Raw genomic sequence first — 23,225 nt, forward strand, 5'->3', positions numbered from 1 at the left:
GGGACTACTTTTCCTGTTGGGTGGGGCAGGAGCCACTCCCTAGGTTCAGAACACTGGAACTCTTCTGGAAAGCAGGAACTCTTTTCTTACCTAGGCGTGGCTGTGGAAAGAGACACCTAAGCACTACAGGAGGCTATTTAAACCACACCCGATGGATGAATCTTGGTTTGCGTTATTCTGCATTCTCTGCAGCAGAACGCTCATCGTGTCTTCTGCTTCTGATCCTGGGCCTAAGGGAACAAAGGCTTACCATCCTGGAATCCAGTCTTCAGCAGCACCTGTAAAGACAAAGAAAGAACAGGTTAGCACTACGGTCTTCAGTGGCAGCGCATCTCTTACCTGGTCCATCGGCTGTCACCAACGCCTCGCGCTGCATTCCGGCATCTGAAAGACAAAAGCTTACCAGCTCTTCGCACGCTCCGGAGGCCTTCGGCGCTGCATCCCGCATCTGAAAGACAAAAGAAGGTGCGTTTAAAGACATTGGGCAACTTTATTACTCACTTGCCATTACTCCTTCCCACGCCGAATCCAGTGGGTATTCCAGCACCCTTGAGCTTCTCTAAAGCTCCGAACTTGTACCTGCAAGATAAAAGGGACAGTTAGTGCGCATCGTGAAGCAGGCTACAAGCGCTTACTTACGTGCTTCCAGGCGTTTCTATTCCTCACGCGGGTCCGATCCCCAACTCTCAGCCCGCCATCCGCCATCGCCGGAACCCTGCAAAACAAGAGATAGCATTACAAAAGACTTAAGACATTTGAAGTACCCAGAACTTACCGTTCGTGCAGTTAACGACGGACAGCAGTCCTCTGAGGTCAAGAGGCCTGCACCCTTATCCAGTGAAGAAACTGGTTACGGCACCCTGCCCCGAGGCAGATGGAGAGCTCAGCGTTCACTTACCTAAGGTGAGGGCGTTAACCTTTGGGGTTCTACAGGAGAAGAGAAAGGGAAGAGGAGAGAGGCACCCAATAACCCCAGTTCATTAATCCCATATTTTCTATCTGCAGACATCTTACTCTTCGAGTCAGACATACAGTGCACAGAGGTCCAGCCCAAAGAGCCAACCGTGTGTTACACATCACCTTTGAAGATACGGCATTCACCCAGTCAAGACCGGCGCCTCTGCGGGAATCAGGTGAGCGTTACATTATTGTTATTTGTAGAAGGGGCGAAGGTGACATGACACAGGCTACTTTTCCATGCAGACTATTTTTTATGATAGTCAGTAAGCATGCTGCGGGTCTCCCCTTGTGTCCTTTATAAGCTTTGTTCAGAAAACACATAAATCCATTTAGGGTCGCTGTCTCCGGCAAGCATGTAATATCTGATGACAACAGCTCTTGATTGATGTTTTCAAATAAATGGTTGAATCCTCGGGTGTTCCAGGAGGAAATCCTGAAGCTGTGTGTCAAATTCAGACAGTCTAGTTTTCTCCAGCTGATGCTAGTGTCTCAGCCAGCCAATCCCATGATTTATCAATGTCGCGATATAGATATAAGTAGGTGAAACTCTTCAACCCTCTCAGTGAGGGAGGGGGAACTGCAATCCACTTTGCAGGGAGCTTGTGCCCTCTGGGCAGGCCAAATAGATGCCTTATCAAGACCGCTGGTAGCCCAATCTCGTTTATGTAATGTTCGATTTAGAAGCCGGTCTCAGATTGTCAGATAGTAAGCTTCTGGCGGGATATCCGAATATCAATCCCAATCCAAGGTGCTCTGGCTTCGGGCTTAGCACTGCAGCACCCCCTTGGCTCTAATCACATTTGCCAATCACTGTGTGGACACCGCATCCACCCTACGTTTTCCCCACTCACCGCCCTCTCAGTTGCAGTGCACTGGCGAGCATCAGAGCAGCGTGAACAGCTCAAGTCTGTGCACCGGTGTCTCCAGTTTCACTGCCGGGGGCAGGTGTCACCTCCAACCAGGCCGCTCGTATCCCCTGGGGTGTTTGGCACGGTCGTTACTCAGCCAGCTCGCTGCCTCTGATTCCCCCGACTCATTCAAAGATGGCAGGCGTTCCTCCAGTGCTTCTCCAATATTCCTCGTCGGATGTCCATCATGATCTGGGCTCAGGAGACCACTGTCAGCTTTCGGAGGGCTTAGAACATCTTTGCTGGATCTTCTGTTAGATCAGAGACAAGATTTTAATAGGATTTGCGCGGGATATGTGGATGGAACTCTGCAGGAACTCATCTGCTCTGTTGGCTACCAGGCCACACCCCCTATCTAATCTCTTTTCAAAGAGTCTGGGGCCCCCTGGACATACTTTGCACCTCACCAGGGGTTCGGGGGCATCCCCCAATTGTGAAGACCACCTCCTTAAGGTGATATGTGCAATTGTAACAATAGAAGAAATTCAGAAAGACATTTTCTCAGTACGGATATTATAATGGACTAATCGGTTTCCTAATCAATTTCCCATAGGAATGAGCAAAAAAGACAAGTGAAGTAAAGCTGAAGGCTTTACTGACTTCCAAAATGTCAGGCCAGGAGTCTAAAAGCAAAACGAAATGGTGTCCCATACTAATATATGGGAGGTAAGCAGAAAAAACAATATCTTTCCAAATAACCGTTACTACATACACAGTTTATACCATGTGTTGTGTTAAACCCAAAGTACTTAATGTAACCTAATATTCTATGAGTGATTCTTAGGGAGAATTCTCCTTTCTGTGCTAAATCCCTTCAATCTTCGAGACCAGCTCTTTTGCTAGACTTAGGACTTTTTAATTTTAACCCGCACTGAGTGAGACCTCTCACTCCCTCATGTGTTTTTACCCGATTTGGATGTGGTGTTTTCACTGTTTTTTGGAGTCTGACAAACTCCATAGACCTCTGCTTTGTGTATGGTGACAGCTAGCACCTTCAGTGTATTGTCACAGAGAAATCCTTTAGATTTCTCTTAAGGTTTAAATACCTTTTCTTGGGTGAACTACAGTTCCCAGAATAGTAAAGTGAAATTGACTGTACTTACCTTTTCTCTTCGTAGGTCCACCACACACCATCTTATGTGGAGTGCTGGGGGGTTAATTAGTAGCCCCTTATCCTACATTCTCTTATAACATTGTTATGTTACCCTCACTACTTTTAATGGCTGGTGTCAGTGGTTTACTTTTTCCTAGCAATGTGCTTTTCTACCGCAGGCTGAACCCTCAGCTGCAGCACAGCACCCATGGGTGACCAATTTGTCACAATAGCCCCAGTCATCTTTTTATGCCATTTTCTGTTTGTGAGGACTTTCTTGGGTTGTGCGTTGAGACCGGTTTGAGCCCTTTGTCTTGCCTTTGGCAGGCTTCAGCCCTGAAGCCCGCCCCTGGCTCCAGTGTGTGTAGAAGGACATGATGTGAGGGAGGGGTCCGAAACCCCCGTCCTTTGTCTCGAGGAATGCCTGAATGCAACCAATCCCGATTGGCTGGCTGTCCTTTCAGGACAGCCACCCTGCTGTGCGATTGACAGCCTAGGCTATGCATAAATGGAAGAAACCTGCTTAAAAAGACGAGGGTTTTGGGACTAGTCATCCAATGGGAAACCACCCAAAGAAGAAACTGAACGGAGCTTGCTGCAACCTCCTGGACCTTTCAATTGCCCAGTGAAGCCCTGCTGCTGTGCTGAACTCCTTTTTCACCTCGACAGAGAAGCTCTGGATGGAACGACTTCTCATCTTGGGTTAGTGGGACCAACTAACCCTGAGACGAACTCCACTGGACCGAATGGCAGAGCTTCTTCGTTGTTGTAAGAGCCCAATACCAGGGGTCAAGTGTCTGTAGTCTAGTTCGTCTGCCGTGGAACGAATCCGACCTGAAGCTCCAGGAGACTCCCAAGGACCATCCTGAAGCAGGACCGAATACACAGCTCAACAGTCAAGGAGGTAAGTACCCCAAGTCTAAACAGTACCTCTGGTTTGAAGGAGAGATCCAGCTGGATTCCGTCTTGTGACAGCGATGCAGACCCTTGTCCCCGACCCTCAGTCGTGGGGACAAGAGGGAGGAAGTCTGGAGGGCTCCTGCGGCAGTACTTGGGAGGTCGTCGGCAGCTACAGGCTGTTTTTGGTTCAGCTGCACTTCGCGGTTTCAGCACTTAGGAAACAGCTCTGTCGCGGATCGCGCATACCGGCTGGGCTTCCTTCACTCCTTGGGTCCTGCACTCTGGTGAGGGGATTAGAGATAGAGATTTGGTTGTCCTGCTTCTGGAGGGTCCTTGGGAGACTCCTGGAGCGTCTAACTGGATTTCAGACATTTCACTCTACTACGGATTACTCGACCCCTGGCATTCGGTTCGTGCAGCAGCGAATAAGTACAGCCAGTCCGGGAAGATGGTCCAGTGGAGTTCGTCTCGGGGTTAGTTGGTCCCACTAAGCAAAGGGGAGAAGTCACCCCTTCCGGAGCTTCTGTCGAAATGAAAAAGGAGTTTCAGCACAGCAGTACGGCTTCACCGGGCAATTCAAAGGTCCAAGAGGATGCAACAAGCTTTGTTCACAGTTTCTTCGTCGGGTGCTTTTCCCAGTGGTAGACGCTGCCTCTAGTCCGAAAACGGTTTCCTTTTAAGCAAGTTTCTCCCATTCATGCACAGCTTAGGCTGTTAATCACACAGCAGGGTGGCTGCCCTGAAAGGACAGCCAGCCAATCAGGACTGGTTGCATTCAGGCATTCCTAGAGACAAAGGGCAGAGGAGCTTCGGACCCTCCCTCACATCCTGTCCTTCCAGACACACTGGATCCAGGGGCGGGCTTCAGGGCTGAAGCACGCCAAAGGCAAGACAAAGGACTCAAATCGTTTGACGCACAGAGTAAAACCCAAGAAAGACCTCACAAACAGAAAATTGCCTAAAAAAAATAAATAAAAAATAAAAAGTCAGGGGCCATTTTGACAAAATGGTCACCCGTGGGTGCTGTACTGCAGCTGAGGGTTCAGCCTGCGGTAGGATTTCCCTGTGACACTGCACCTAATGTGCTGGGTGTCACTATACAAAAAGTAGATGCCTATGGCATAGCTCCCACCTCTCACGGGTTTGGCGGGTGTCACCCAACTTGTAAACAAGCTGACTCACCCACCAAGCCTCCTGCACGCCCATTCGTTTCAATTGGCTTCTAACCCGCAAAAAATAAAATCGGGTCTTTTCACACTCCTTTGCGACACACATGTTCAGAGCTATGCCTATGGAGTTTGTCAGACTCCAAAAATAGTGAAAACACAAAATCCAAATCCGGGCAAAACACATGAGTGAGAGGTTGCACTCACTCCAGGTTAAAAATTAAAACTTTTTAAGTCCAGCAAAAGAGCTGTGGGTCTCTAAGGTTGAAGGGAATTAGCACATAAATGAGAATTCTCACCAACAACTCCTCTGCCACAGCTACAAATAGAGAGGTCCGGTCTAGTTTTTGGTTGGCTCCTCGTTTTGCCACTAGGTTAGGTGCTTTCATACTCCTCAGAGGGTTGTGGAAAAACCTGAACATATTCATCGCATGGAGCATGTGTCTCATATGGAGTGTATGCGCAAATCAAGTGTCAAATCATTTGTAGATAAGACAGGGATGTCCTGAGCAAATCGCATGAGAACATTCAGGTTATAACTGAATATTTTACGACGTATAAATTAGACAATACCACTCATTCTGCAAAACTCTAGTATACCTTTCATGGAAATACAAATCATTTGTGTGTTGAAGTAAAAAACTTACAGCTGTTGAACTTGAGGGTTGTTCATTAGGTTGGATGCCTATGAAAATAAAATTGACCAATTAATTCAATATAGAAAGAGAAACATCAAAGTAAACACTCTTGCTAAACAGAAATATTACTTTTCAAGCAAACACAGGCTCCAGGAACCAACTGAGAAACTTAAGCAAGTGCATAGACAAAGATTCTGATTTGTATCATGTGGTCCACCTATGAGGGGCACTAAAAGCAAAGGGTGCAAAGGTGCACCAGCAACAATGGGATTGTTTTTGACTTGTACAGTTAAGTCACAAAAAGATAGTCCAAATCTCGTGCAAGCAGGGGAAACTTCAGGAACAGTTGAAAGTATTAAAAGCTGAAAATTGTAATTTCAAAGTTCCTAAAACAAGAATGTTTATAAATGTCTATTCAGTGCTACAAGGTGTACCCCGACTGAAGAAATCAACAGAGGACTTTTTAGATTCATATAATCCTGCCATTGGCATGATATGAATCCCCTTTTGAATTTTGTACCTGCTCAGCAACACAACCAATTCAAGCCTCTACCTTGGCTCACACTCTGTATGCAGGAGGTTCGCATTAGAAGTCATGCTCGTCCTGATGCAGACTATCAACATCTATGCCATCACTAACCATCTCCTCGCAATCGCTCTCGGCTCTTGATACCATTTGCAAGGGCTGCCAGTTGTCCAACATTTTTGGTTCCCCCATCTACTGACACTTGTGACTTTCGAAGAATTTCAAAATGCCCACCTCAACCAGACGCCACAGCGTTTCCCTTAAAACAGACATTTAGATCCTCGCTACATCCAACTTTCTCTCTGAATACCTCCCTGCTAGCTCCAATGCTCTACAGGTAAGATGTTTCTCCAAGCAGAGTGTGGTGGTAGATCTTTATTCGGCAGGAGGCTCCCTCTGGAACAGCCCCCGGTTCCCCTCTCTGACTTGAGCCTGATCTCCTTAAGTTCTGGAAGCTTCTCAAGACCTTCCTTTTCTCATCCTCCTTTCCTTTGCCCCTCCCCGGCTAGTCTCCTCAAGCCGCTGCAATGGGTTGCCTGTTCCCTTATGAGGCTTAGTGGGTTCAGGCCCTCCTTTAACCAGTCTTCTCCTGCACCCCTTCTTACCAGCACTTGCCCTTTGGTGGTACCCTTCCCTGACTATCCTACTGGGTTCGGTCCACCCCCTTCCCTTGCACTAGCTGACCGCCTACCTTAGTTTGCCCTTGCCCTCCGCGGCTCCCCTCCACAATTGCCCAGGCTCCTGCCCCCCCCCTCCCTACCTACCTACCTACCTCTTGCACGTTACCCCCTTCCCCTGTCCCTTTGTCCTAACCTCCCCCCTCCCCCTGCACTCCTTGATACTGCACTTGCACTATTTGAATGTCACAGGTCTAGTTGGACTGTTTTTTTCTCTGCCCCCGCCCCACTCCCTCATTTGTCTTGTGCCACCTGGAAACACTTTTTGCTGTATAGGCGCCACACAAATGTTTAATAAATAATTTAAAAAAAATAGTTTTGCACCTTTCACTCCATTCCATTTTCTTGTTTTGAAACCGGTCCTGACATTTTGGAGGCAAGTAATGTGAGGGGTCCGAAATGATTCAAGGTTGCCATGTTCTTGTTAAAGATGTTTATTAAATGAAAGGGTTGGGAGAATGCCTCACTGGCCCTACGCTAAAGGGGAGTTTACCTACCTATAAACCAAAACTAAGAGTCTGTGTGTCAGGATGGCAATAATTGAAAAGCCGTCCTTTTGCCTAAAACGTCCTATCCTGACCCGTACACTACAAAAATAGAAATATGTAAGGAAACATCTTCAATTTGAAACTGGCAAAAAGATTCACAATTTAAATAAGAATAATTCCATTAAACCTGTTCAACGTGGAAAACCTTGGTTCCACAGGGTGGACCCCTTCCCCTGGATTCTCAAGTAAAGTGAAAACAGTTTTTTTTTTTACTAACAATTCATTTGTTTCCTGCTTTGCTTCACAAAGTTCACTTTCAAACAGTAACTTCTACGATTGGCTTTCTTTAATGCAATGTTCTCCTTGATTTGGAAAATCAACATCAATCTTGGTTCAGAAAGCAGGCACCAATCGTTTCTTGGTTCTGAAAATAAACAGCAATCTTTATTTTGTTCAACCAACAATATGTTGCTTATGCAATGCCCACTGCCTAGTGTACTCTCCTGCCAGGACCCCACTTTACAAATTGTGTTTGTCTGGTATACTCCCGTGCCAGGACTTATATGGGATACATTACTCACCGTAATCTTATTTCTGATGCGTGTACCTGCTTAGATTCTATGCACAGGCCGACATCTAGCGGTAGTCCCGGAATATTACATTATTTGTTTTTGAAACTCGAAAAGGGACATCGACTGGGCGGGTCATTAATACTATCCTTAATGTGAAGTCCACTGTACTCATGGTCCTTCACATGTCGAGGTCCCTCAGATTGTTATTTTTCTGACATGAGGTAGCATGAAGTGTAGTGTGAGTACAGATGTAATAAAGCAGATAAAAAGCGATAAAACCAGAAGCCATCTATGCATCCTCAAGTCCAAGAGGGGAGGAAGGAAGGGCGCACATGAATCTAAGCAGATACAAGCATCAGAAATACGACTACAGTAAGTAATGCATCCCTCTGAGGCTTGTGGCTCTGCTTAGAGAACATGCTATGCATAGATTAGCGAACAGTATCTGGCGAAGGAGGTTGATAGTGAGAAGGTACAGCGACAAATAGATGTTTTAGCACCACACTGTCCCACCTGTGTATCTGGTTTAGTGTGTGTCAATGTAATTCAGAGTAAAGGTACTTATGGAACTCAAGTAGAAGTATTGCAAATGGCGTCGAGAGGTACTAAGGAGACAAACAGTTGATGTTTTTCTTCGAGGTATTGTTTAGTAAACATAGTACAAAACTGCCCTCATTACATCTAGTGTATGGAGGCTTCTCAGCCAAGTTAGATGGATTTTGAAAAAAGTGGGTAGTTTAATATACTGGTTAACATGGAACTTGGATATGAATTTAGGTGAAAACCTAGGATGTATTCTGCCTTGTGTATAACAAAGAAAGGGTCTTGCACCAACAGTGTTTGTAGCACATTGACTCACCGTAACGAGGTGATGGCTACTAGGAAAGCGGTATTGTAGGTGAGGTGTTTTAGGCTCGAAGGGAATGCCCATGGGGGCGCTGTTGCGCGATTGCCAAGATGGTGGTCATCATGCAAGCTCTGTGGGTGAGGCGAGATTCCTCGCAAATGAAAGGCATGAAATACGGTGTGCTTGATGTGCAAATTCATGAAAAGCTGTACGAAGGGTGAGGGCACATCTAGCCCCGTTAGGACAGTGTGAACAGCAGACCTGGCTGAGATATCGAGCTGGGAAGCGTGGCGGCTCCAGATAGGGTAGGCCAGTCGCGCCGTAGCCACTGTACAACTGGAGGCCCCGTCTGGTGGAGGTGGGGAGAGAGGCTGACAATTGTGTTGGAGGCCTGTGGCAGTGAGCTCCCGGAAGGAAGGTGCGTGGGAGTGGAGGAGAGGAACACTACTTGGTTCGCCTCCGGGCCGCCCCTGCGCGGTGGAGAGCTGTGGCCCGCAGCACGCGTGGCTCCACAGACCGTAGTGGGTGACCCGATAGAGGACCTCGAACTGCACATTACAGTTCTCAAGTGGCGCAGAGTCTGCTAGGCTGCGTCCTCCATCTGAGTCCCGCGGGCGCTGGCTGTGGCGCCAGGGAGTAATTATTGCAGCACGTCTGGAGGCCCCGACGTGCACCGCGCCCATCATTTTGCGAGACGCCAAGGCATTCACTGGATTCGCGATTGAGCTGAACTGACTCCAGCGACTCTGATAAGTGAGAGCATAATACCCCAACAAGGATCGGCAAAACTTGTTTATCTCCCGCTACCCCTGCTTTCTCTACCATTGTTCCTTTCTCTTCGTTTATGCTTGCGCACTTCTCTAGGTTGCAGTGGAGAGTGAAGTGAGGGACTGCCTCAACTGATGGCCCCATGTCATACTTCAACATTGGAATGAGGACAAATTGAGCAAGCAGCTTTGTAGGAACTGCAAAATGTGTATGCTGAATAAGAATTGGTCACTGGCTGAGGTGGCATTAGAGAACAGACGCACTGATGACGCTGCCTCGCTTCCCTGTCAATATCCCCCCTGTCCGGACATAATTCCTGCTAGTCCTAAGGCGCAGTGGTTGGTAGGCTACACACTGGGGGTGCGGATCGGAGGGTGCTGTACTGCCTGCAAGACTTCATTCTCCTGCCCCCACCTCCACCCCCCCCTCTCCGCCATGGCTGTGTCTTTGCTTGGGGTCCTTCAGTGAGTGAATTGAGGAGCTATGTGCACCAGTGCCCTCTAGAAACATTTGAAAAGCACTGGGGGCGCAGCTGAGAGGGCAATTGTTGAAAGGCCTTTAAACAAGAACCCTGGGCATGGTTGGAGTTGCTTGGTGGTGACATAGAATTGTTGTGCTGCTGCCCAACTGATATCCCTCCTGGCTTGGCACACTGCATGTTCTACAGCTTCTGAGGCATAGTTTCCATCGAGTTGCAAGTTGGCAGTAGGGACTAGAGGGTGAAGCACTATGCCTAAAGGGGCTGGCCCCAAGAAAAGAGTGACCATGGATAAGTATGCAAAACCCACCCCAAAGCACGTGGAAACAGGATGCGAAGGGACAGGCAACCAAGGACATGCAGAGGTATCACCACCGCCTTTTGATCTCCAGGGATGGACATTATGCAACAAGTATTTGCTTCCATCAATGATAAGCTGGATGGCATCACTGTTAATGTTACTACAATCCGGACTCCGCTTGAAAAAGCCATGCAACGAATCACGGAAACAAACACGGATTAGCATATCAGAGGACGCCTTAACAGCATTACAGGGGACAGCGACGGCCCTGGCTAAGGACCTCGGTAGCATCAAGACGAAATGTGAGGATTTGAAGGCGAGATTGAGGCGGAACAAAGTTTGCATTATAGGTGTACCAGAGGACGCTTTGAAGGGCCAATGAAGCTGCAACAGAGAAACTGCTGAAGGAGTTTCTGCAGGACCTTGTCTTGTTTCAGAACGTTGCGGTGGAAAGTGCAAATAGAGTGCCGATGCACGACAATAATTGCACGACTAATGAACTACAGAGACAGATTTGGCTCTGAAGGCTCCGTGAGAGAAACCGGAATTGAGGATTGGCTCTAGCGTGATCTGCATTTTCCCTGACTATACATTGGCAGTACAACAGGAGAGATGCACATTTGTTGGTGTTAAAAAGCTAGTCCGAGAACGGGAAATTCCCTATGCTATGCTCTACCCCGCCCGACTGCCTCTACAATTCAACAAGACCTACTTTTTTTACATTTCTTGAGGAAGCTGCATCATTTGTAGAGGCCAACATTGCTCTTCCGATGGGGCCGACCCCAGGGGTAAAATACTACATGAAAGAATCCAAGTATCTCACCCGTGACTATGCAATTTGGATGTCTTAATGGCAAAGTTTGTTTTGATTCTTTGTGTGTCAAGGCAATATATTATTGAAGCGTGGATCTACACACCACGGTAGCAGTCACCCCCAATGCGAGTGCATATATTTGTTGGACAGGGTGCGGTGGGGGGCAGAGGGGAACTGATAAGCATAGTTGAAGTTCAGGGTACTACGAGGGTGGGGAAGTTGGTTGAAACTGTTATAAAAGTGCACAGGGTAAGCATGGCATATTATGGGCTGGACAAGAGGAGGGGCGGAGTAGGGAGGAGCGATCAGATGTATAGAAGAGAGGACGGCAGGTAATGATCCAGCTGATGTAAAGCTGTTAAGCTGGAATGTACGTGGCTTTGGTATCCCTATGTAGATGCGTAAGGTGAGGTCATATGTTAACAGTCTGGGGGCCAAGCTTCTATTTTTGCAAGAAACACACCAGGCACGCAAGGTAGACCCCTGGTTGGGAGATCAATGTTACTATATGTCTTACTCTACAAGGGAGCAGGGGGCTCTCATTATTTTAGTGCACAGGTCATTGCCATTTACTCATTTTGCAACCAGGCGAGACGATTGTAGCAGGTATGTGCTTGTCTATGTGAAACTGGGGAGTGCAGAAGTCCTCTTGATGAATGTCTATGGTCCAAATGTGAGTGGCCGAGTTCTATGACATGGTATTCCAAAGATGTGCTAGGTACCCCACTGCTTCAGTTATTTGTGGTGGAGACTACTGGACATTCAGCTTGATCGCACATCCACTACGCCCAGGTCTCTAACGAATGTGGCATGCACTATTACATACACACATTGAAGACTTATGGCCTGATTCATGGAACATTTTCCTATGGGATGGTGCCATTATAAAACTCTTCCATGAATCAGGCCCTTGGAGTTGAGAGATGTGTGGTACACTCAACACACAGCATGCTTTCACCTTCTACTCATCGGTGCACAATTCGCACTATGAACTTTTGGCTGACATCACACAAGCTACTGAACTGTGTGGCTGAGTGCCGCATACTGCCTAGAACTTTATTAGACCACTCCCCGGTAGGGGTGTCATGGTATAACCTTCTTGCCAAATTACGGTATATCATGGTTATCGCGGTATAGCAGGTGGAGTTAACTAATCTTAACAAATATTTTCTAAAAGGTCATAAATTGTCAGATTCATCGTCACAAACAAAACCAGGCACCCAGGATTGGACTTTTCAACATACTTTCCACTGAAATGCCCCCTTTGCTTCCACCAAACACACGTGGAGAGGAAGGCAGCCCTGCTGGGACTGGCAAAGCAAACTGAATAGCTTTTCTTAAGTGGTCGTTTAGGCTTTTAGCTCCCCCACTGGCTACTGGTGAAGATGAACAAGTTGCCATCTTGATAATCTGCATGCCACAGATCAATGGAGGCTGATGGTAGAATAAAATTGTGCGCATAGACGCACACACTCTCTCTTTACGTTACAGCCTTTAGTTTACTTGCGGGCCAAAAGGTGTTCAGCAATCACGGACATGTTTCCCTTTGGTATGGCAGCAGGGACTACCCGCAGAGATGAGTGAATTTTGCAGTGTGACTTATTATATGTAAATTCAGTGATGGAGCCAGGGAAATCCCCCATTGTCATATGTTTAGCAAACCTTATCCATTATAAATATATAAACCTCAAAGCCGCCATCCCAAAGTAAACCCTTTTCCTTCTTGGTACTGTATTTAGTCTTCCTATTGCTAATATATTGATTTTATGTCAGGCACGTGTGGTTTATGGAATGGCATTAAAAACTGCTCCAACTGAAACTACTTGGCAGACGGCACATCCAACAGTGCAAGACCAAGACTGTGCAGCACTTGCTTACTGCAGCCTTTCCAAATCAGATTGAAACGCACACTTAATGGTATAAACGGTATACCGGTATAAACAATGTGACAGTTATTATTGTTCAATTAAGTGGTTCACGGTATCTTTAACGGTATACAGTTATACGTTATATCCCTACTCCCCGGTACTGCTTTCATTAAGTATTCCTGTAGGCAAGGTTCAGAGGCCACAGTGGCGTTTCAAGGCTACATCCCTGGGGGACCCGGTCTTTGGGGGCCAATATGGCACAACAGACAATTATTTTGAGAATAACGAAGGGTCGGTGAGCACACACGCTATTCTATGGCAGGCGTTCAAAGTATACATGAGGGGAGAGTTTGAGAGTTTGAGGTATTGCGTGACATTAGGAGAGAATTAAAAAGATTTCAGTACGCATTGGTGCAGCTACAAACAGAAAACACCAAGGACCCATCGCCACAGATTATCAAAGATATTAAGGCAGAGTTAGATAAATACAGAGACGCAGCAGATGGGGAGTTACGATACTTTGATAAACCAGAAGCAGCACGCCGATACAGGGAACAGGAGAGACCTGGGAAACTGTTGGCGCAGACTGTTTGCAGTGAGAGGGGCAAAACCAATATCCAGGGTATAAAAAGGGCAGTTGGCACAGTGGCCAACAGAGTGGAAGAGGTGAGAGGCATTTTATGATTTCTAAAGGGGCTTTATATTCCCCCTCAAAGCATGGCTATGAATGATGATAAATTAGTATCTCGCTAAAATCCCTGACCACACTTCTGTCGGAAGAAGCGCGTAATGTGCTTGAAGAAATGATGAAGTTGAGTGAGATTAAGGAAGCGATTAGAGACCTTCCAGGGAGGAAAGCCCCGTGTTCCGACGGACCCTGTGTGGAATTTTACAAATTTATAGATGCGTTATCTACTCGACTACCATCGCTATGGTCGAAGACGCTGGAGCTTGGTATCCTGCCTGAATCACTGTGTGAAGTGGTTATTTTTCTGCTATTGAAACCGGGTAAGCCACCAGATGACTGTGGATCGTACCGTCCACTGTCCCTACAGACGCAAATGTATTTGCTAAAATACTGGGGGGGGGAGGTGTGTGTGTGTCTGTGTGTGTGTCTGTGTGTGTCTGTGTGTGTGTGTGTGTGTGTGTGTGTCTGTGTGTGTCTGTGTGTGTGTGTGTGTGTCTCTCTCATTGGCAGGAGGCACCAGGCAGGGACGCCCATTGTCACAACTGCTGTTCGGGTTAGTGGTAGAACCCCTGGCAGACATTATTAGGGCTTGACCTGCCTGTGCCAGCATTAACATTGCTGGGCAAGTGTGACACTCATATCATTATATGAGTATGACAATGATGTACAGCAGAGATCCAGGGAAACACCTGCAGAGGATACTAGCAGTGGTTCGCGGGTTTGGGAAATATTCTGGTCTGTGTCTGCATAGTAACAAGTCTGAGGTCTTCCCACTAACGGACACCACTTCACAACCAAGAAATATGTTTGGACTCAGATGGGCACATTTACATATAAAATTTCTAGGCGTCGATATTGCTTTGTCTCCTGTCCGTTTTAAATCCCTGAATTAGGACTCCTTGGTCACTAAGATGTACACTAAACTGGAGCAGTGGAACCAGCTCTCCATTTCTTTGATGGGACGGGTTGCATTGATAAAAGTGATCATCTTGCCCAAACCTTTTTACTTATTCAGCAACGTTCCGTTATGGCCAGGCAGACCTTTTTTTGCTACAATGGCCAGAGCGGGCTCCTCGTTTCTATGGAAGGGCCAAATAAGGGTCAATAGGAAGCACCTCACACTACCGTATGAGTTTGGAGGGCTATCAGCACCCGATTTTGAGCTACAGGACTTTATTGCCCAGGCATATTATGTGGTGTACTGGGTTGAGGGAGGACCGCACGTTTCATATATTAGAGTGGAAAGGGAAGGAATATCACCAGCTACTCTGCTGCATATGCTGGCCATAGGAACACAGCGTAACATTAATCAGCTGGATCCACTGTTAGTCACACTAGAGGCATGGACTAAGCTAGTCAAGCACCCCAATACTGTATTATATGGCCGAGCCATGCTGATCTGGGGCGCGTCTTTTCTAGGCCCAGCAAGGGATACACTATTGTCAACACACTGGCGTAAGGCTGGTATACTGAACTTGGGAGACTTGTTTCATGAGAGGTCATTTGTGTCATGGGACATAAGGTATATGTGGAGGACACGCCATATCAGAAACTCCAGTATTGCCGAATTCGCTCAGCAGCAGCATCAGTGTGGTCTGAATACCCACAGGAACTGGCATCTCACCCGTGTCTCAATTACATACTGACCTTAGACTCGAGGAAGAAGTCTGCTTCAGCGTGGTATAATCTTGCACAGACGTCCTGGGGGGCACAAACAACGAACTTCAGGGGTGACTGGGAGAAGGATTTAGATGTCACTTTCACGGACACACATTGGTTGCAAATATGCAGATTAACAAGGCAGATTTTGTAAAACTCCAGACACAGGAGAATACACTTTAAGATCTTAAATAGAACACATCTTACCCCAGCCCGCTTCAAGAGAATGCAACCCACCTCGGAGGGAAAGCGTCCCAGATGTGAATTGTTGGATACAGATATAATGCATATGTTAGGGGCATGTAGGGCACTATCGGAATACTGGAACAAGGTGTGTCATGCACTGGAGAAGATGGAACAGCCCATGACGTGGGAACCCTCTGCATTTATATTGGGATGCGTGTGTAGACTGAACCCATTGAAGAGCAAATTGGTTAATCTTGGTCTGGTGCTGGCATAAAGGGCTATCTTAATGATGTGGATAAGCAAGGAAGCCCGCACATATGACAACTGGCTCAGTGATATGATCTGGGTGAATGATAAGGAGGAAGTGCATGTTGGTTTGGTATCACCGTTAAATCGTCCAAGAGACATATGGGGTGTCTTCCAACAATATTTAATGCGTCAAAGTGTGGAAGAGGATGCTATAACTGTACTGTAAAAATAACATGTACATGAATGTTGATGCAGACTGAAGCTTCTGTTCTTTATCCACTTCATGAAAATGTATGGTTTGCAATGCTGAACCCCTATGCAAGTTAAATAAAGTTTTTAAAAAAACAAAGGGAGGACCGATGAGCTTTTAGAGGACAACATTAAGATCCCAACCTGGTGGCAGGTTGGAAATGTGAGGGTAAAGACTTTTCTCGCTCCCTGAAAGCATTGACAACCGGGACTTTCCACCAAGACACCTTGCTTTGAGAAGTGATGTATGCGGAGCCGCTAGGTACATTTTTATTGAGTTAAATACTAGGCCAGAGTCTATTAGGTAGAGCATGTAGTGAAGAATGTTTGCTGGGGAACATTCAATTGGATTTAATGCTTGTGATCAGCACCGTATCACAAATCTTTTCCAGTTATTGGTAGCAGTGTCTGGTGTTGGGTTTGTGTGCCTCTTTTAGGATATCCATACACCTTTTGGGTACATTTAGATGACCAAACTATGACTTCAGGAGCCGGGCTGCCAAGATCATAGACTGAGGATGTGAATGGAATGTTGTTGGCCGTGCTGGGATAGCATGTTGCAGGGGCACAGGAGTTTGTTCGGTTTGCCCACTGCCACTTTGAGCAAACATGGAAGCCGAGGTTATCAGGATTAGAGTGGCTTGTTCCTGGTGCATTTTGTGCACTATCCTGCTGAGGTGTGGTGTCGTTTGGGGGGGAGGGTGGAGAAGGGGCGGCACCGTGTGTGTCTCTGCTTGTTTACGTATAAAATGGCAGTGCTGCTGTCTGTGAGGACCTGAACTGTGACTTGCCAGATGCAGTTGAAAAGCTTGTAGGGCTTTGAGGACTGCCAGTTGCTCAAAAAGGATGATGTGGTTTTGGGCTGTGGACTGAGTCCACTGGCCATGCGCTGTGTGCCGAACATAATGGCCTGCCCATCCGGAGAGTGAGGCATCTGTTGCAAGTATCGCTTGCACAGGTGGTGTGTGAAGGGGTTTTCCCCTTTTAACAGATTTTCCTTAGAACACCAGTGAAGAGTTTATACTAGTGTGAGCGAAACAACCACTAGATCGTCCCACTGACTGCTTTCCTGAGACCATTGTTTCGCTAACCACTCTTGCGTTGGGCCCATGCCCCGCCATGCATGGGGAACTAGATGAATGCAAGAAACCATTATTCCAAGCAGGCACGTTGCCCTGCGTACAGTTATTTGGCGACCGGCTAGATATTCAGGTATTTGCATCAGCATGTTTTGAACTCTTTCTTTTGAGGGGACGACTAGTCCCTCCCTTGATTGTATGATCACTCCCAGAAATTGCTTTGTTTGGCTGGGGATGTTAGGAAAGATTTCTCTTTACTGCACCTTTCCTTCCATTTTAATGGACTCCCAACATTGTTGCTTTTATTTTTGATCCGGACCTTAACTTTTTACAGTGCAGTGAAGCCTTAAGCTTCACTACACTGTCTTTTGCTCATCTGTTACAGGTAAACTGACATGTCTTTCGGACTGTCACTACTGGGAAACATGGTTTCCTTAGTCTAGTTACTTTGTTACTACTTTTAGTAACTTATCACTTGTGGTAACTTCTCATTGTACAATGCATCTTACCATGCAGTACAATGGGGTACATGATTTTCTTTTTGCCCTAGACTAACACTCAAAGATATTTGGTTACTCCAGGAGTGCTAAATGGACAAGCTTGTAGCAGCAGTGATTTTTAACCATTTTCTGGAACTTTTGATTTTAGCGTTTACCGCATTTGGCTATTAACTGTGGCTAGTGACCAAACATGGCCATGCCACAAGTTTATTTCACTTGTCCTTTGGCCATCTTGTCCAGGGACATGGTCCGGGGAAAACGCAGTATGCCCAGACAATACCCAAACCTTCCTCATCCTATGCCCTATACAGAGTACCATAATTCCAAACACTTTCATGTGCTTGTTTAGGGTAGATAATTTTATTTAATTGTTTTTTTTTTTTTTTAAAAGCACCTAATACCATACCAGAGTTTGGTTTCTAAGAACGGATCCGGGATTCAAACCTTTGTTGCTCTGCGTGTCTTGCTTCCAAGACCGGCATGTTGCCCCTGTGCCCTCCTCGATTCACTCGATGTTCCAATTTGACCTCCTTAAAATATACTGGAGACTAGGAAGGGTAGGGACTACCTATGTGAGTCCTATGTGGAAACTAGGACGAAGAAGAATCCAAGTGATCCAGTTGAGAATGATATCAGTACCGAGACGAAGAGGAGGTGCAGAGTAATCAACACTACTCTGCTGAGCCAAAATCAGCATTCAATTCAACATGGACAATATGTGAGCCCGTACAACATAAAAAAGGAAGGGAAGACTGAACATGGCTTTCAGCCCTCCCTTGAGGAACCGCAAGCAGGTCGGCGGTGTGACGAAGGGAAGCCTGGGAAACCAAGACACGAGGTGAGAAGGTGAATCCTCTGAAATGGGTCAGGAGAGGACCCTTTTCCCGACTGGAAATAGGCTTCGGTGAAAGAGAAGGGACCACACGGTCCACATCGGAATGGCAGGATTGCGGTGAACAGCAGCTACCGAGACAGCATAGCTGCAGCAAACTTAACTGGAGTAGACGACGCAAGAGCGTGGAAAGGAAGAGAAGTCCTGGGACGAGCCGGAGTCAAAACAGAGGCTTCCTGGAGGTAGTGGCAAAAGAAGGGCCTGGGGCCCTACAAGAAGGGTGGTAGTATCCTAGAGCAGAGGGCCAAGAAGAAAGCCTGGGAAAGAGGCTTTGAACAAATAACTGCACCTGAAAGTAAGGGTCTGGGAACCCCAATTATAAAAACGAAAGTACAACAGTTGTATGGACAATAGCAGTACCCGGCAGGTAGTGAACCAGGACTGCTATACACTCAGCAGAAAAGTCCGAGACCAGGGGAAGATAGCACTACCCCCTGGTGTTGCAAGAACCTGGTGGAATGGGTAGTCATTTCCTTTGGCACTGTGAAACGCCCGAAAGGGACCATGGGAAGGAATGCATTCCCCCAGGCACCGTGGGCACAGAGAAGCCTGGGAAAGGCCAGTAAAAGGGAGTCAATCCCCTGGCATTGTGAGAAACGTGAAGACCAAGGGAAGGCAGTCATTACACCTGGGATTGAGAACACAGAAGCCTGAGAAAGGCCAGCGGAAGAGGTGTCATTCCCCTGGAACTGAGAAACCGGAGAACAAAAATAATATCATGCAGGTAAGTGAGCCATTCCACCAACTTGCCTGAACTGTGGCAAAGAGCAACAGGGGAGCCTAGGGAAGGAAGTCATTCCCCCGGCCTTTGTGAATTGTGGAAGATGGTGTAAGAATGGCCAGTAGAAAGTCATTCATCCACTACGACGGTGAAACTACAAACTAAGATCAGGGCCAGGGAGCCATACCCCTGATGTCTACTACAAAGCAAAGCCAAGGAAGGCCCGGGGAAGAGTAATTCCCCAGGCAATGGGTTAGGGAGAATTTTAATTTCTGTGAAAAAATCCCTCCACCTTAGAGACCCCTAGCTCTTTTGCTGGACTTTAGGACTTTCATTTTAACCCTGGAGCAAGTGAGACCTTTTTCTCACGCCTTCATGTGTTTTTACTGGATTTGGAGTTTTCACTGTTTTTGGAGTCTGACAAACTCCATAGGCATCTGCTTTTTGTATGGTGACACTCAGCACCTTCAGTGCAGTGACACTGAGAAACCCTTTAGATTTCTCCTAAGGTTTAAATACCTTTTCTTGGGTGAACTTCAGTTCCCAAGAATAGTCAAGTGAAATTGACATTACTTACCTTTTTTCTCTTTAAAGGTCCAGCATACACCAACCATCTTATGTGGAGTGCTGGGGGGCTATTTAACCCCTTCTCCTACATTCTCATGTACACTTTTTAGGTTACCCTCACTACTTTAAATGGCTGCTGGCAGTGGTTTACTTCTTCCCACCATTGTGCTATTCTACCGCAAGCTGAACCCTCAGCTGCAATTGAGACCATTTTGTGACAATGGTCTTACCCCGTCCCACCCCCCCATCATACTTTTTTGCCATTTTCTGATTGTGAGGTCTTTCTTGGCTTTTACTCTCTGCGTTGAGACAGATTGAGCCCTTTGTTGTCTTGGCATTGGCAGGCTTCAGCCCTGGAGCCCGCCCCTGGCTCCAGTGTTTCTGGAAGGACAGGATTTGAGGTAGGGTCCTGAAACACCCTTGTCCTTTGCCTTTGTCTCTAGGATTGCCTGAATGCAACTAGTCCCGATTGGCTAGCTGGCCTTTCAGGACAGCCACCCTGCTGTGTAATTGACAGCCTAAGCTGCGCATGAATGGAAGAAAACTGCTTAAAAGCCAAGGGTTTTGGGACTACAGGCAGAGTCGACCACTGGGAGAACACCAGAGGAGGAAACGGCGAACAAAGTTTGCTGCAACCTCCTGGACCTTTGAATTGCCCTGTGAAGCCCTGCTGCTGTGCTGAACTCTTTTTCACGTCGACAGAGAAGCTCCAAACAGAACGACTTCTCCCCCTGGGTTAGTGGGACCAACTAACCCCAAGACAAACTCCACTGGACCACCATCCGCAACTGGCTGTGCTTCTTTGTTGCTGTGAGAGCCCAATGCCAGGGGTTGAATGTCCGTAGTCGAGTGCAATGACTGCCGTAGAACGAATCCGACCTGAAGCTCAAAGAGACTCCCAAGGACCATGTCGAAGCAGGACCTCCAGATCCAGAGACCCCTCACCAGAGTACCAGACCTAGGGAGCGAAAAGAGTCCAACCGGTGTCCGAGATCCACATCGGTGCAGTTTGCTACGTGCTGCTGAACCAAAAAGAGCACATAGCTGCTGACGACCTCCCAAGTGCTGCCGCAGGAGCCCTCCAGACGTCCTCCCTCTTGTCCCCCTCCGACTGAGTCTCAGGAACAAGGGTCTGCACTGCTGTAGCAAGATAGAATCCAGCTGGACCACTCTTCTCCAAACCAGGAGCTACTGTTTAAGTTTGGGGTACTGACCTCAATGCTCGTCGCAGTTGGAAATTGCATTGGCTTACCTTTTCAAGTTGATTTCAACTCTCTTCACACAGGCTTAACAGATTGTGACCCTACAAGAGATATTTCTAACAAACTCTCTAAATTTGTGTAAGACTTTGATTTAAGTAGTGCCTCAGATCCATACTGTCCCGGCTCCCTGAAGACTCTTCCAGTCCATTGATTTTGATACTGTTGGTCCCTCATAGGTGGTAGCTTGTTGGATATGGTCCCCGCTGGGAAAGGCTTATCTAGATTTCATTGGAAGATTTAGTTGTCCTCACATATATTGAGAAACTGTCTAACCTTTTCACTTCCCTAATCTTTCCTTTCTACAACCTCAGATTCTACAAAGTAAACTAGTCAGATATATAAATGTCATTACTGTCCTTTTTATTGAAGTCACCACAGGGTGTAGGCATTGTGTAAGAAGGATGTCCACAGATTATCCACCAACTTGTTTTGATTCTGAAAAGTGATTTTAAGTAGATTTACATTGTTACAACATATTGCCCTTTTAAAGAACGCTTATTTAAAAATGGATGTTAATTAAAAAAGTAACTATTTATAACTACAACCTTGCGTGCTAGGGTTACTTGGCTACTTGTATTTATGGATTTCATTTGTACAGCTCTATAGCTCACACCTAACCCTCTTGAGGTAGGCCTGGCTGCTCAGTCACACTACCAACTTGTGTAGTACAGACCTATACCAAATTGTGGGTTAACTAATACCAAGCAGATACGTTGTGTGTAGTCTCACACAGTGCGACTACACCAATTCTTACCTAACACAATGTGAAACTACTGGGAACAAGATACATGGACAAGGAAGGCATTCTCCAGGACACACATGATGTAGAACCACTATGAACAATAATGAATGCTGGTTTATAAGTGAAATGAGACATTCAAGCTGGAACTTTGTGCTGTGCCTTGAAAAGGGCTAGAAATCCGGGGAAGGGTGTTCTTCCCTCAATAAATAGTCCGCCCAAACTACTAGCAATGTAGTCCGCTCTCCAGAAGAAGGGAGCCATTCTTCTACACCAAGAAGATTTACCAAACCTATAGTTAGCACAGCAAGGGAAGGAATTTGGTTTTTGACACAGGACGGTGGACTTTAGCTACGGACATTCAGACACAACCTTGGTATTTGGTTGAGACAGGGAAAACCCTCTTAGCAGATGGGGAAAGTTAGTGTTCTCCCTTTATTTTGTGACAAAATTGTATAGCCAAATGAATGCCACCTGTGGGTCAGTCTCCTCCTTCCACACCCTTACAGGTGATACAAAAGTATCCCCATTGGACTGCATGGTAAAATGCTGAGTGCAAGTTTATAAATACACAAAAGTGTAAAAGCTAAAAGGAAAACAGTTGCCCAGTACTGATAGTCTGAAGGACCGATTAGTTCCCATAACAAAATGAGTACAAGGCCAGGCGAGTGAAGGCTTTACTTCCCTGTAAAAATAAAGTTAGGACAGGTTGAAAAACAAAATGTTTAGGGGGCCCATAGATCTATGGCGGGAAAGTTGCTAAAAGAAAAATCTTTCCTAACACTTACGCTTTACTTCCCTTTCCACTTTGCTCATTCTTATGGGGAATCTGATTAGTGCCCAACACCATTAGTATTGAGAGTATGTGTTTCTTTATGAATTTCTTGGATTTTTACAATTGCACACAACACTTCAAAGTAAAGTGTGGTTAGGATTCTTTGCATCCTTAAACTTCTTCTGTACTTGCTTTTTATTCACTTTTACTATGTACTATGTACCTAGAAGGAGATAGTTGCAGCAGTTGTTTTCCTACTGTGTTTTGGTAATTTTACTTGTGCACTTTTGCTTTTAACACCAATGGCTATCACAAGATTTTTGCTGGTCTTTTGGTCATAGTTCTTTGGCCTTCTTCCTGCCTTCTCAAGTCAGGAAATGCCGTACCAGGAGAAAGTTGTTGCTTTCGTGTGCAAAGGGGCAGTTTGTGTGAGCCCGAATGTGGGGGTGAGGACTGTCTGGTCACAGTACACATCTTGGCGACAACGTCCGTTTCTGGGCAGATGTTGTAGCCAGTGGCTATCCATGCTTTGATATCCACTGCCACTTTGAATGGTGCAGATCCTTTCCATTGGTGGACATGGCCAAGCTCTCAGCCCAAATCGTGGCTAAAAGGGCCCCTGCAGACATTCGGCAGATCATCATTGGAGCCAAGT

At 46.5% G+C, this 23,225-nt stretch overlaps 1 protein-coding gene across 7 annotated transcripts in view; it reads right to left on the reverse strand.

Moving 5' to 3' along the window:
- The window catches only part of SGTA (small glutamine rich tetratricopeptide repeat co-chaperone alpha), a 728,086-nt gene that overhangs the window by 181,939 nt on the left and 522,922 nt on the right, over positions 1-23,225 (reverse strand). For 4 of the 7 annotated variants that reach the window (XM_069646646.1, XM_069646641.1, XM_069646642.1 and 1 more), the window contains one exon: positions 5,675-5,712. In XM_069646646.1, coding sequence (XP_069502747.1) covers positions 5,675-5,712 — 38 coding nt within the window. Of the gene's footprint in view, positions 1-5,674; positions 5,713-15,339; positions 15,394-23,225 lie in introns of all 7 variants that reach the window. The other 3 variants (XM_069646636.1, XM_069646632.1, XM_069646639.1) reach the window with 1 other exon arrangement.

The sequence above is a fragment of the Ambystoma mexicanum genome, chromosome 1p, assembly GCF_040938575.1.
Source record: "Ambystoma mexicanum isolate Mex_15411 chromosome 1p, UKY_AmexF1_1, whole genome shotgun sequence".
In the NCBI taxonomy this organism is placed as follows: Eukaryota; Metazoa; Chordata; class Amphibia; order Caudata; family Ambystomatidae; genus Ambystoma; species Ambystoma mexicanum.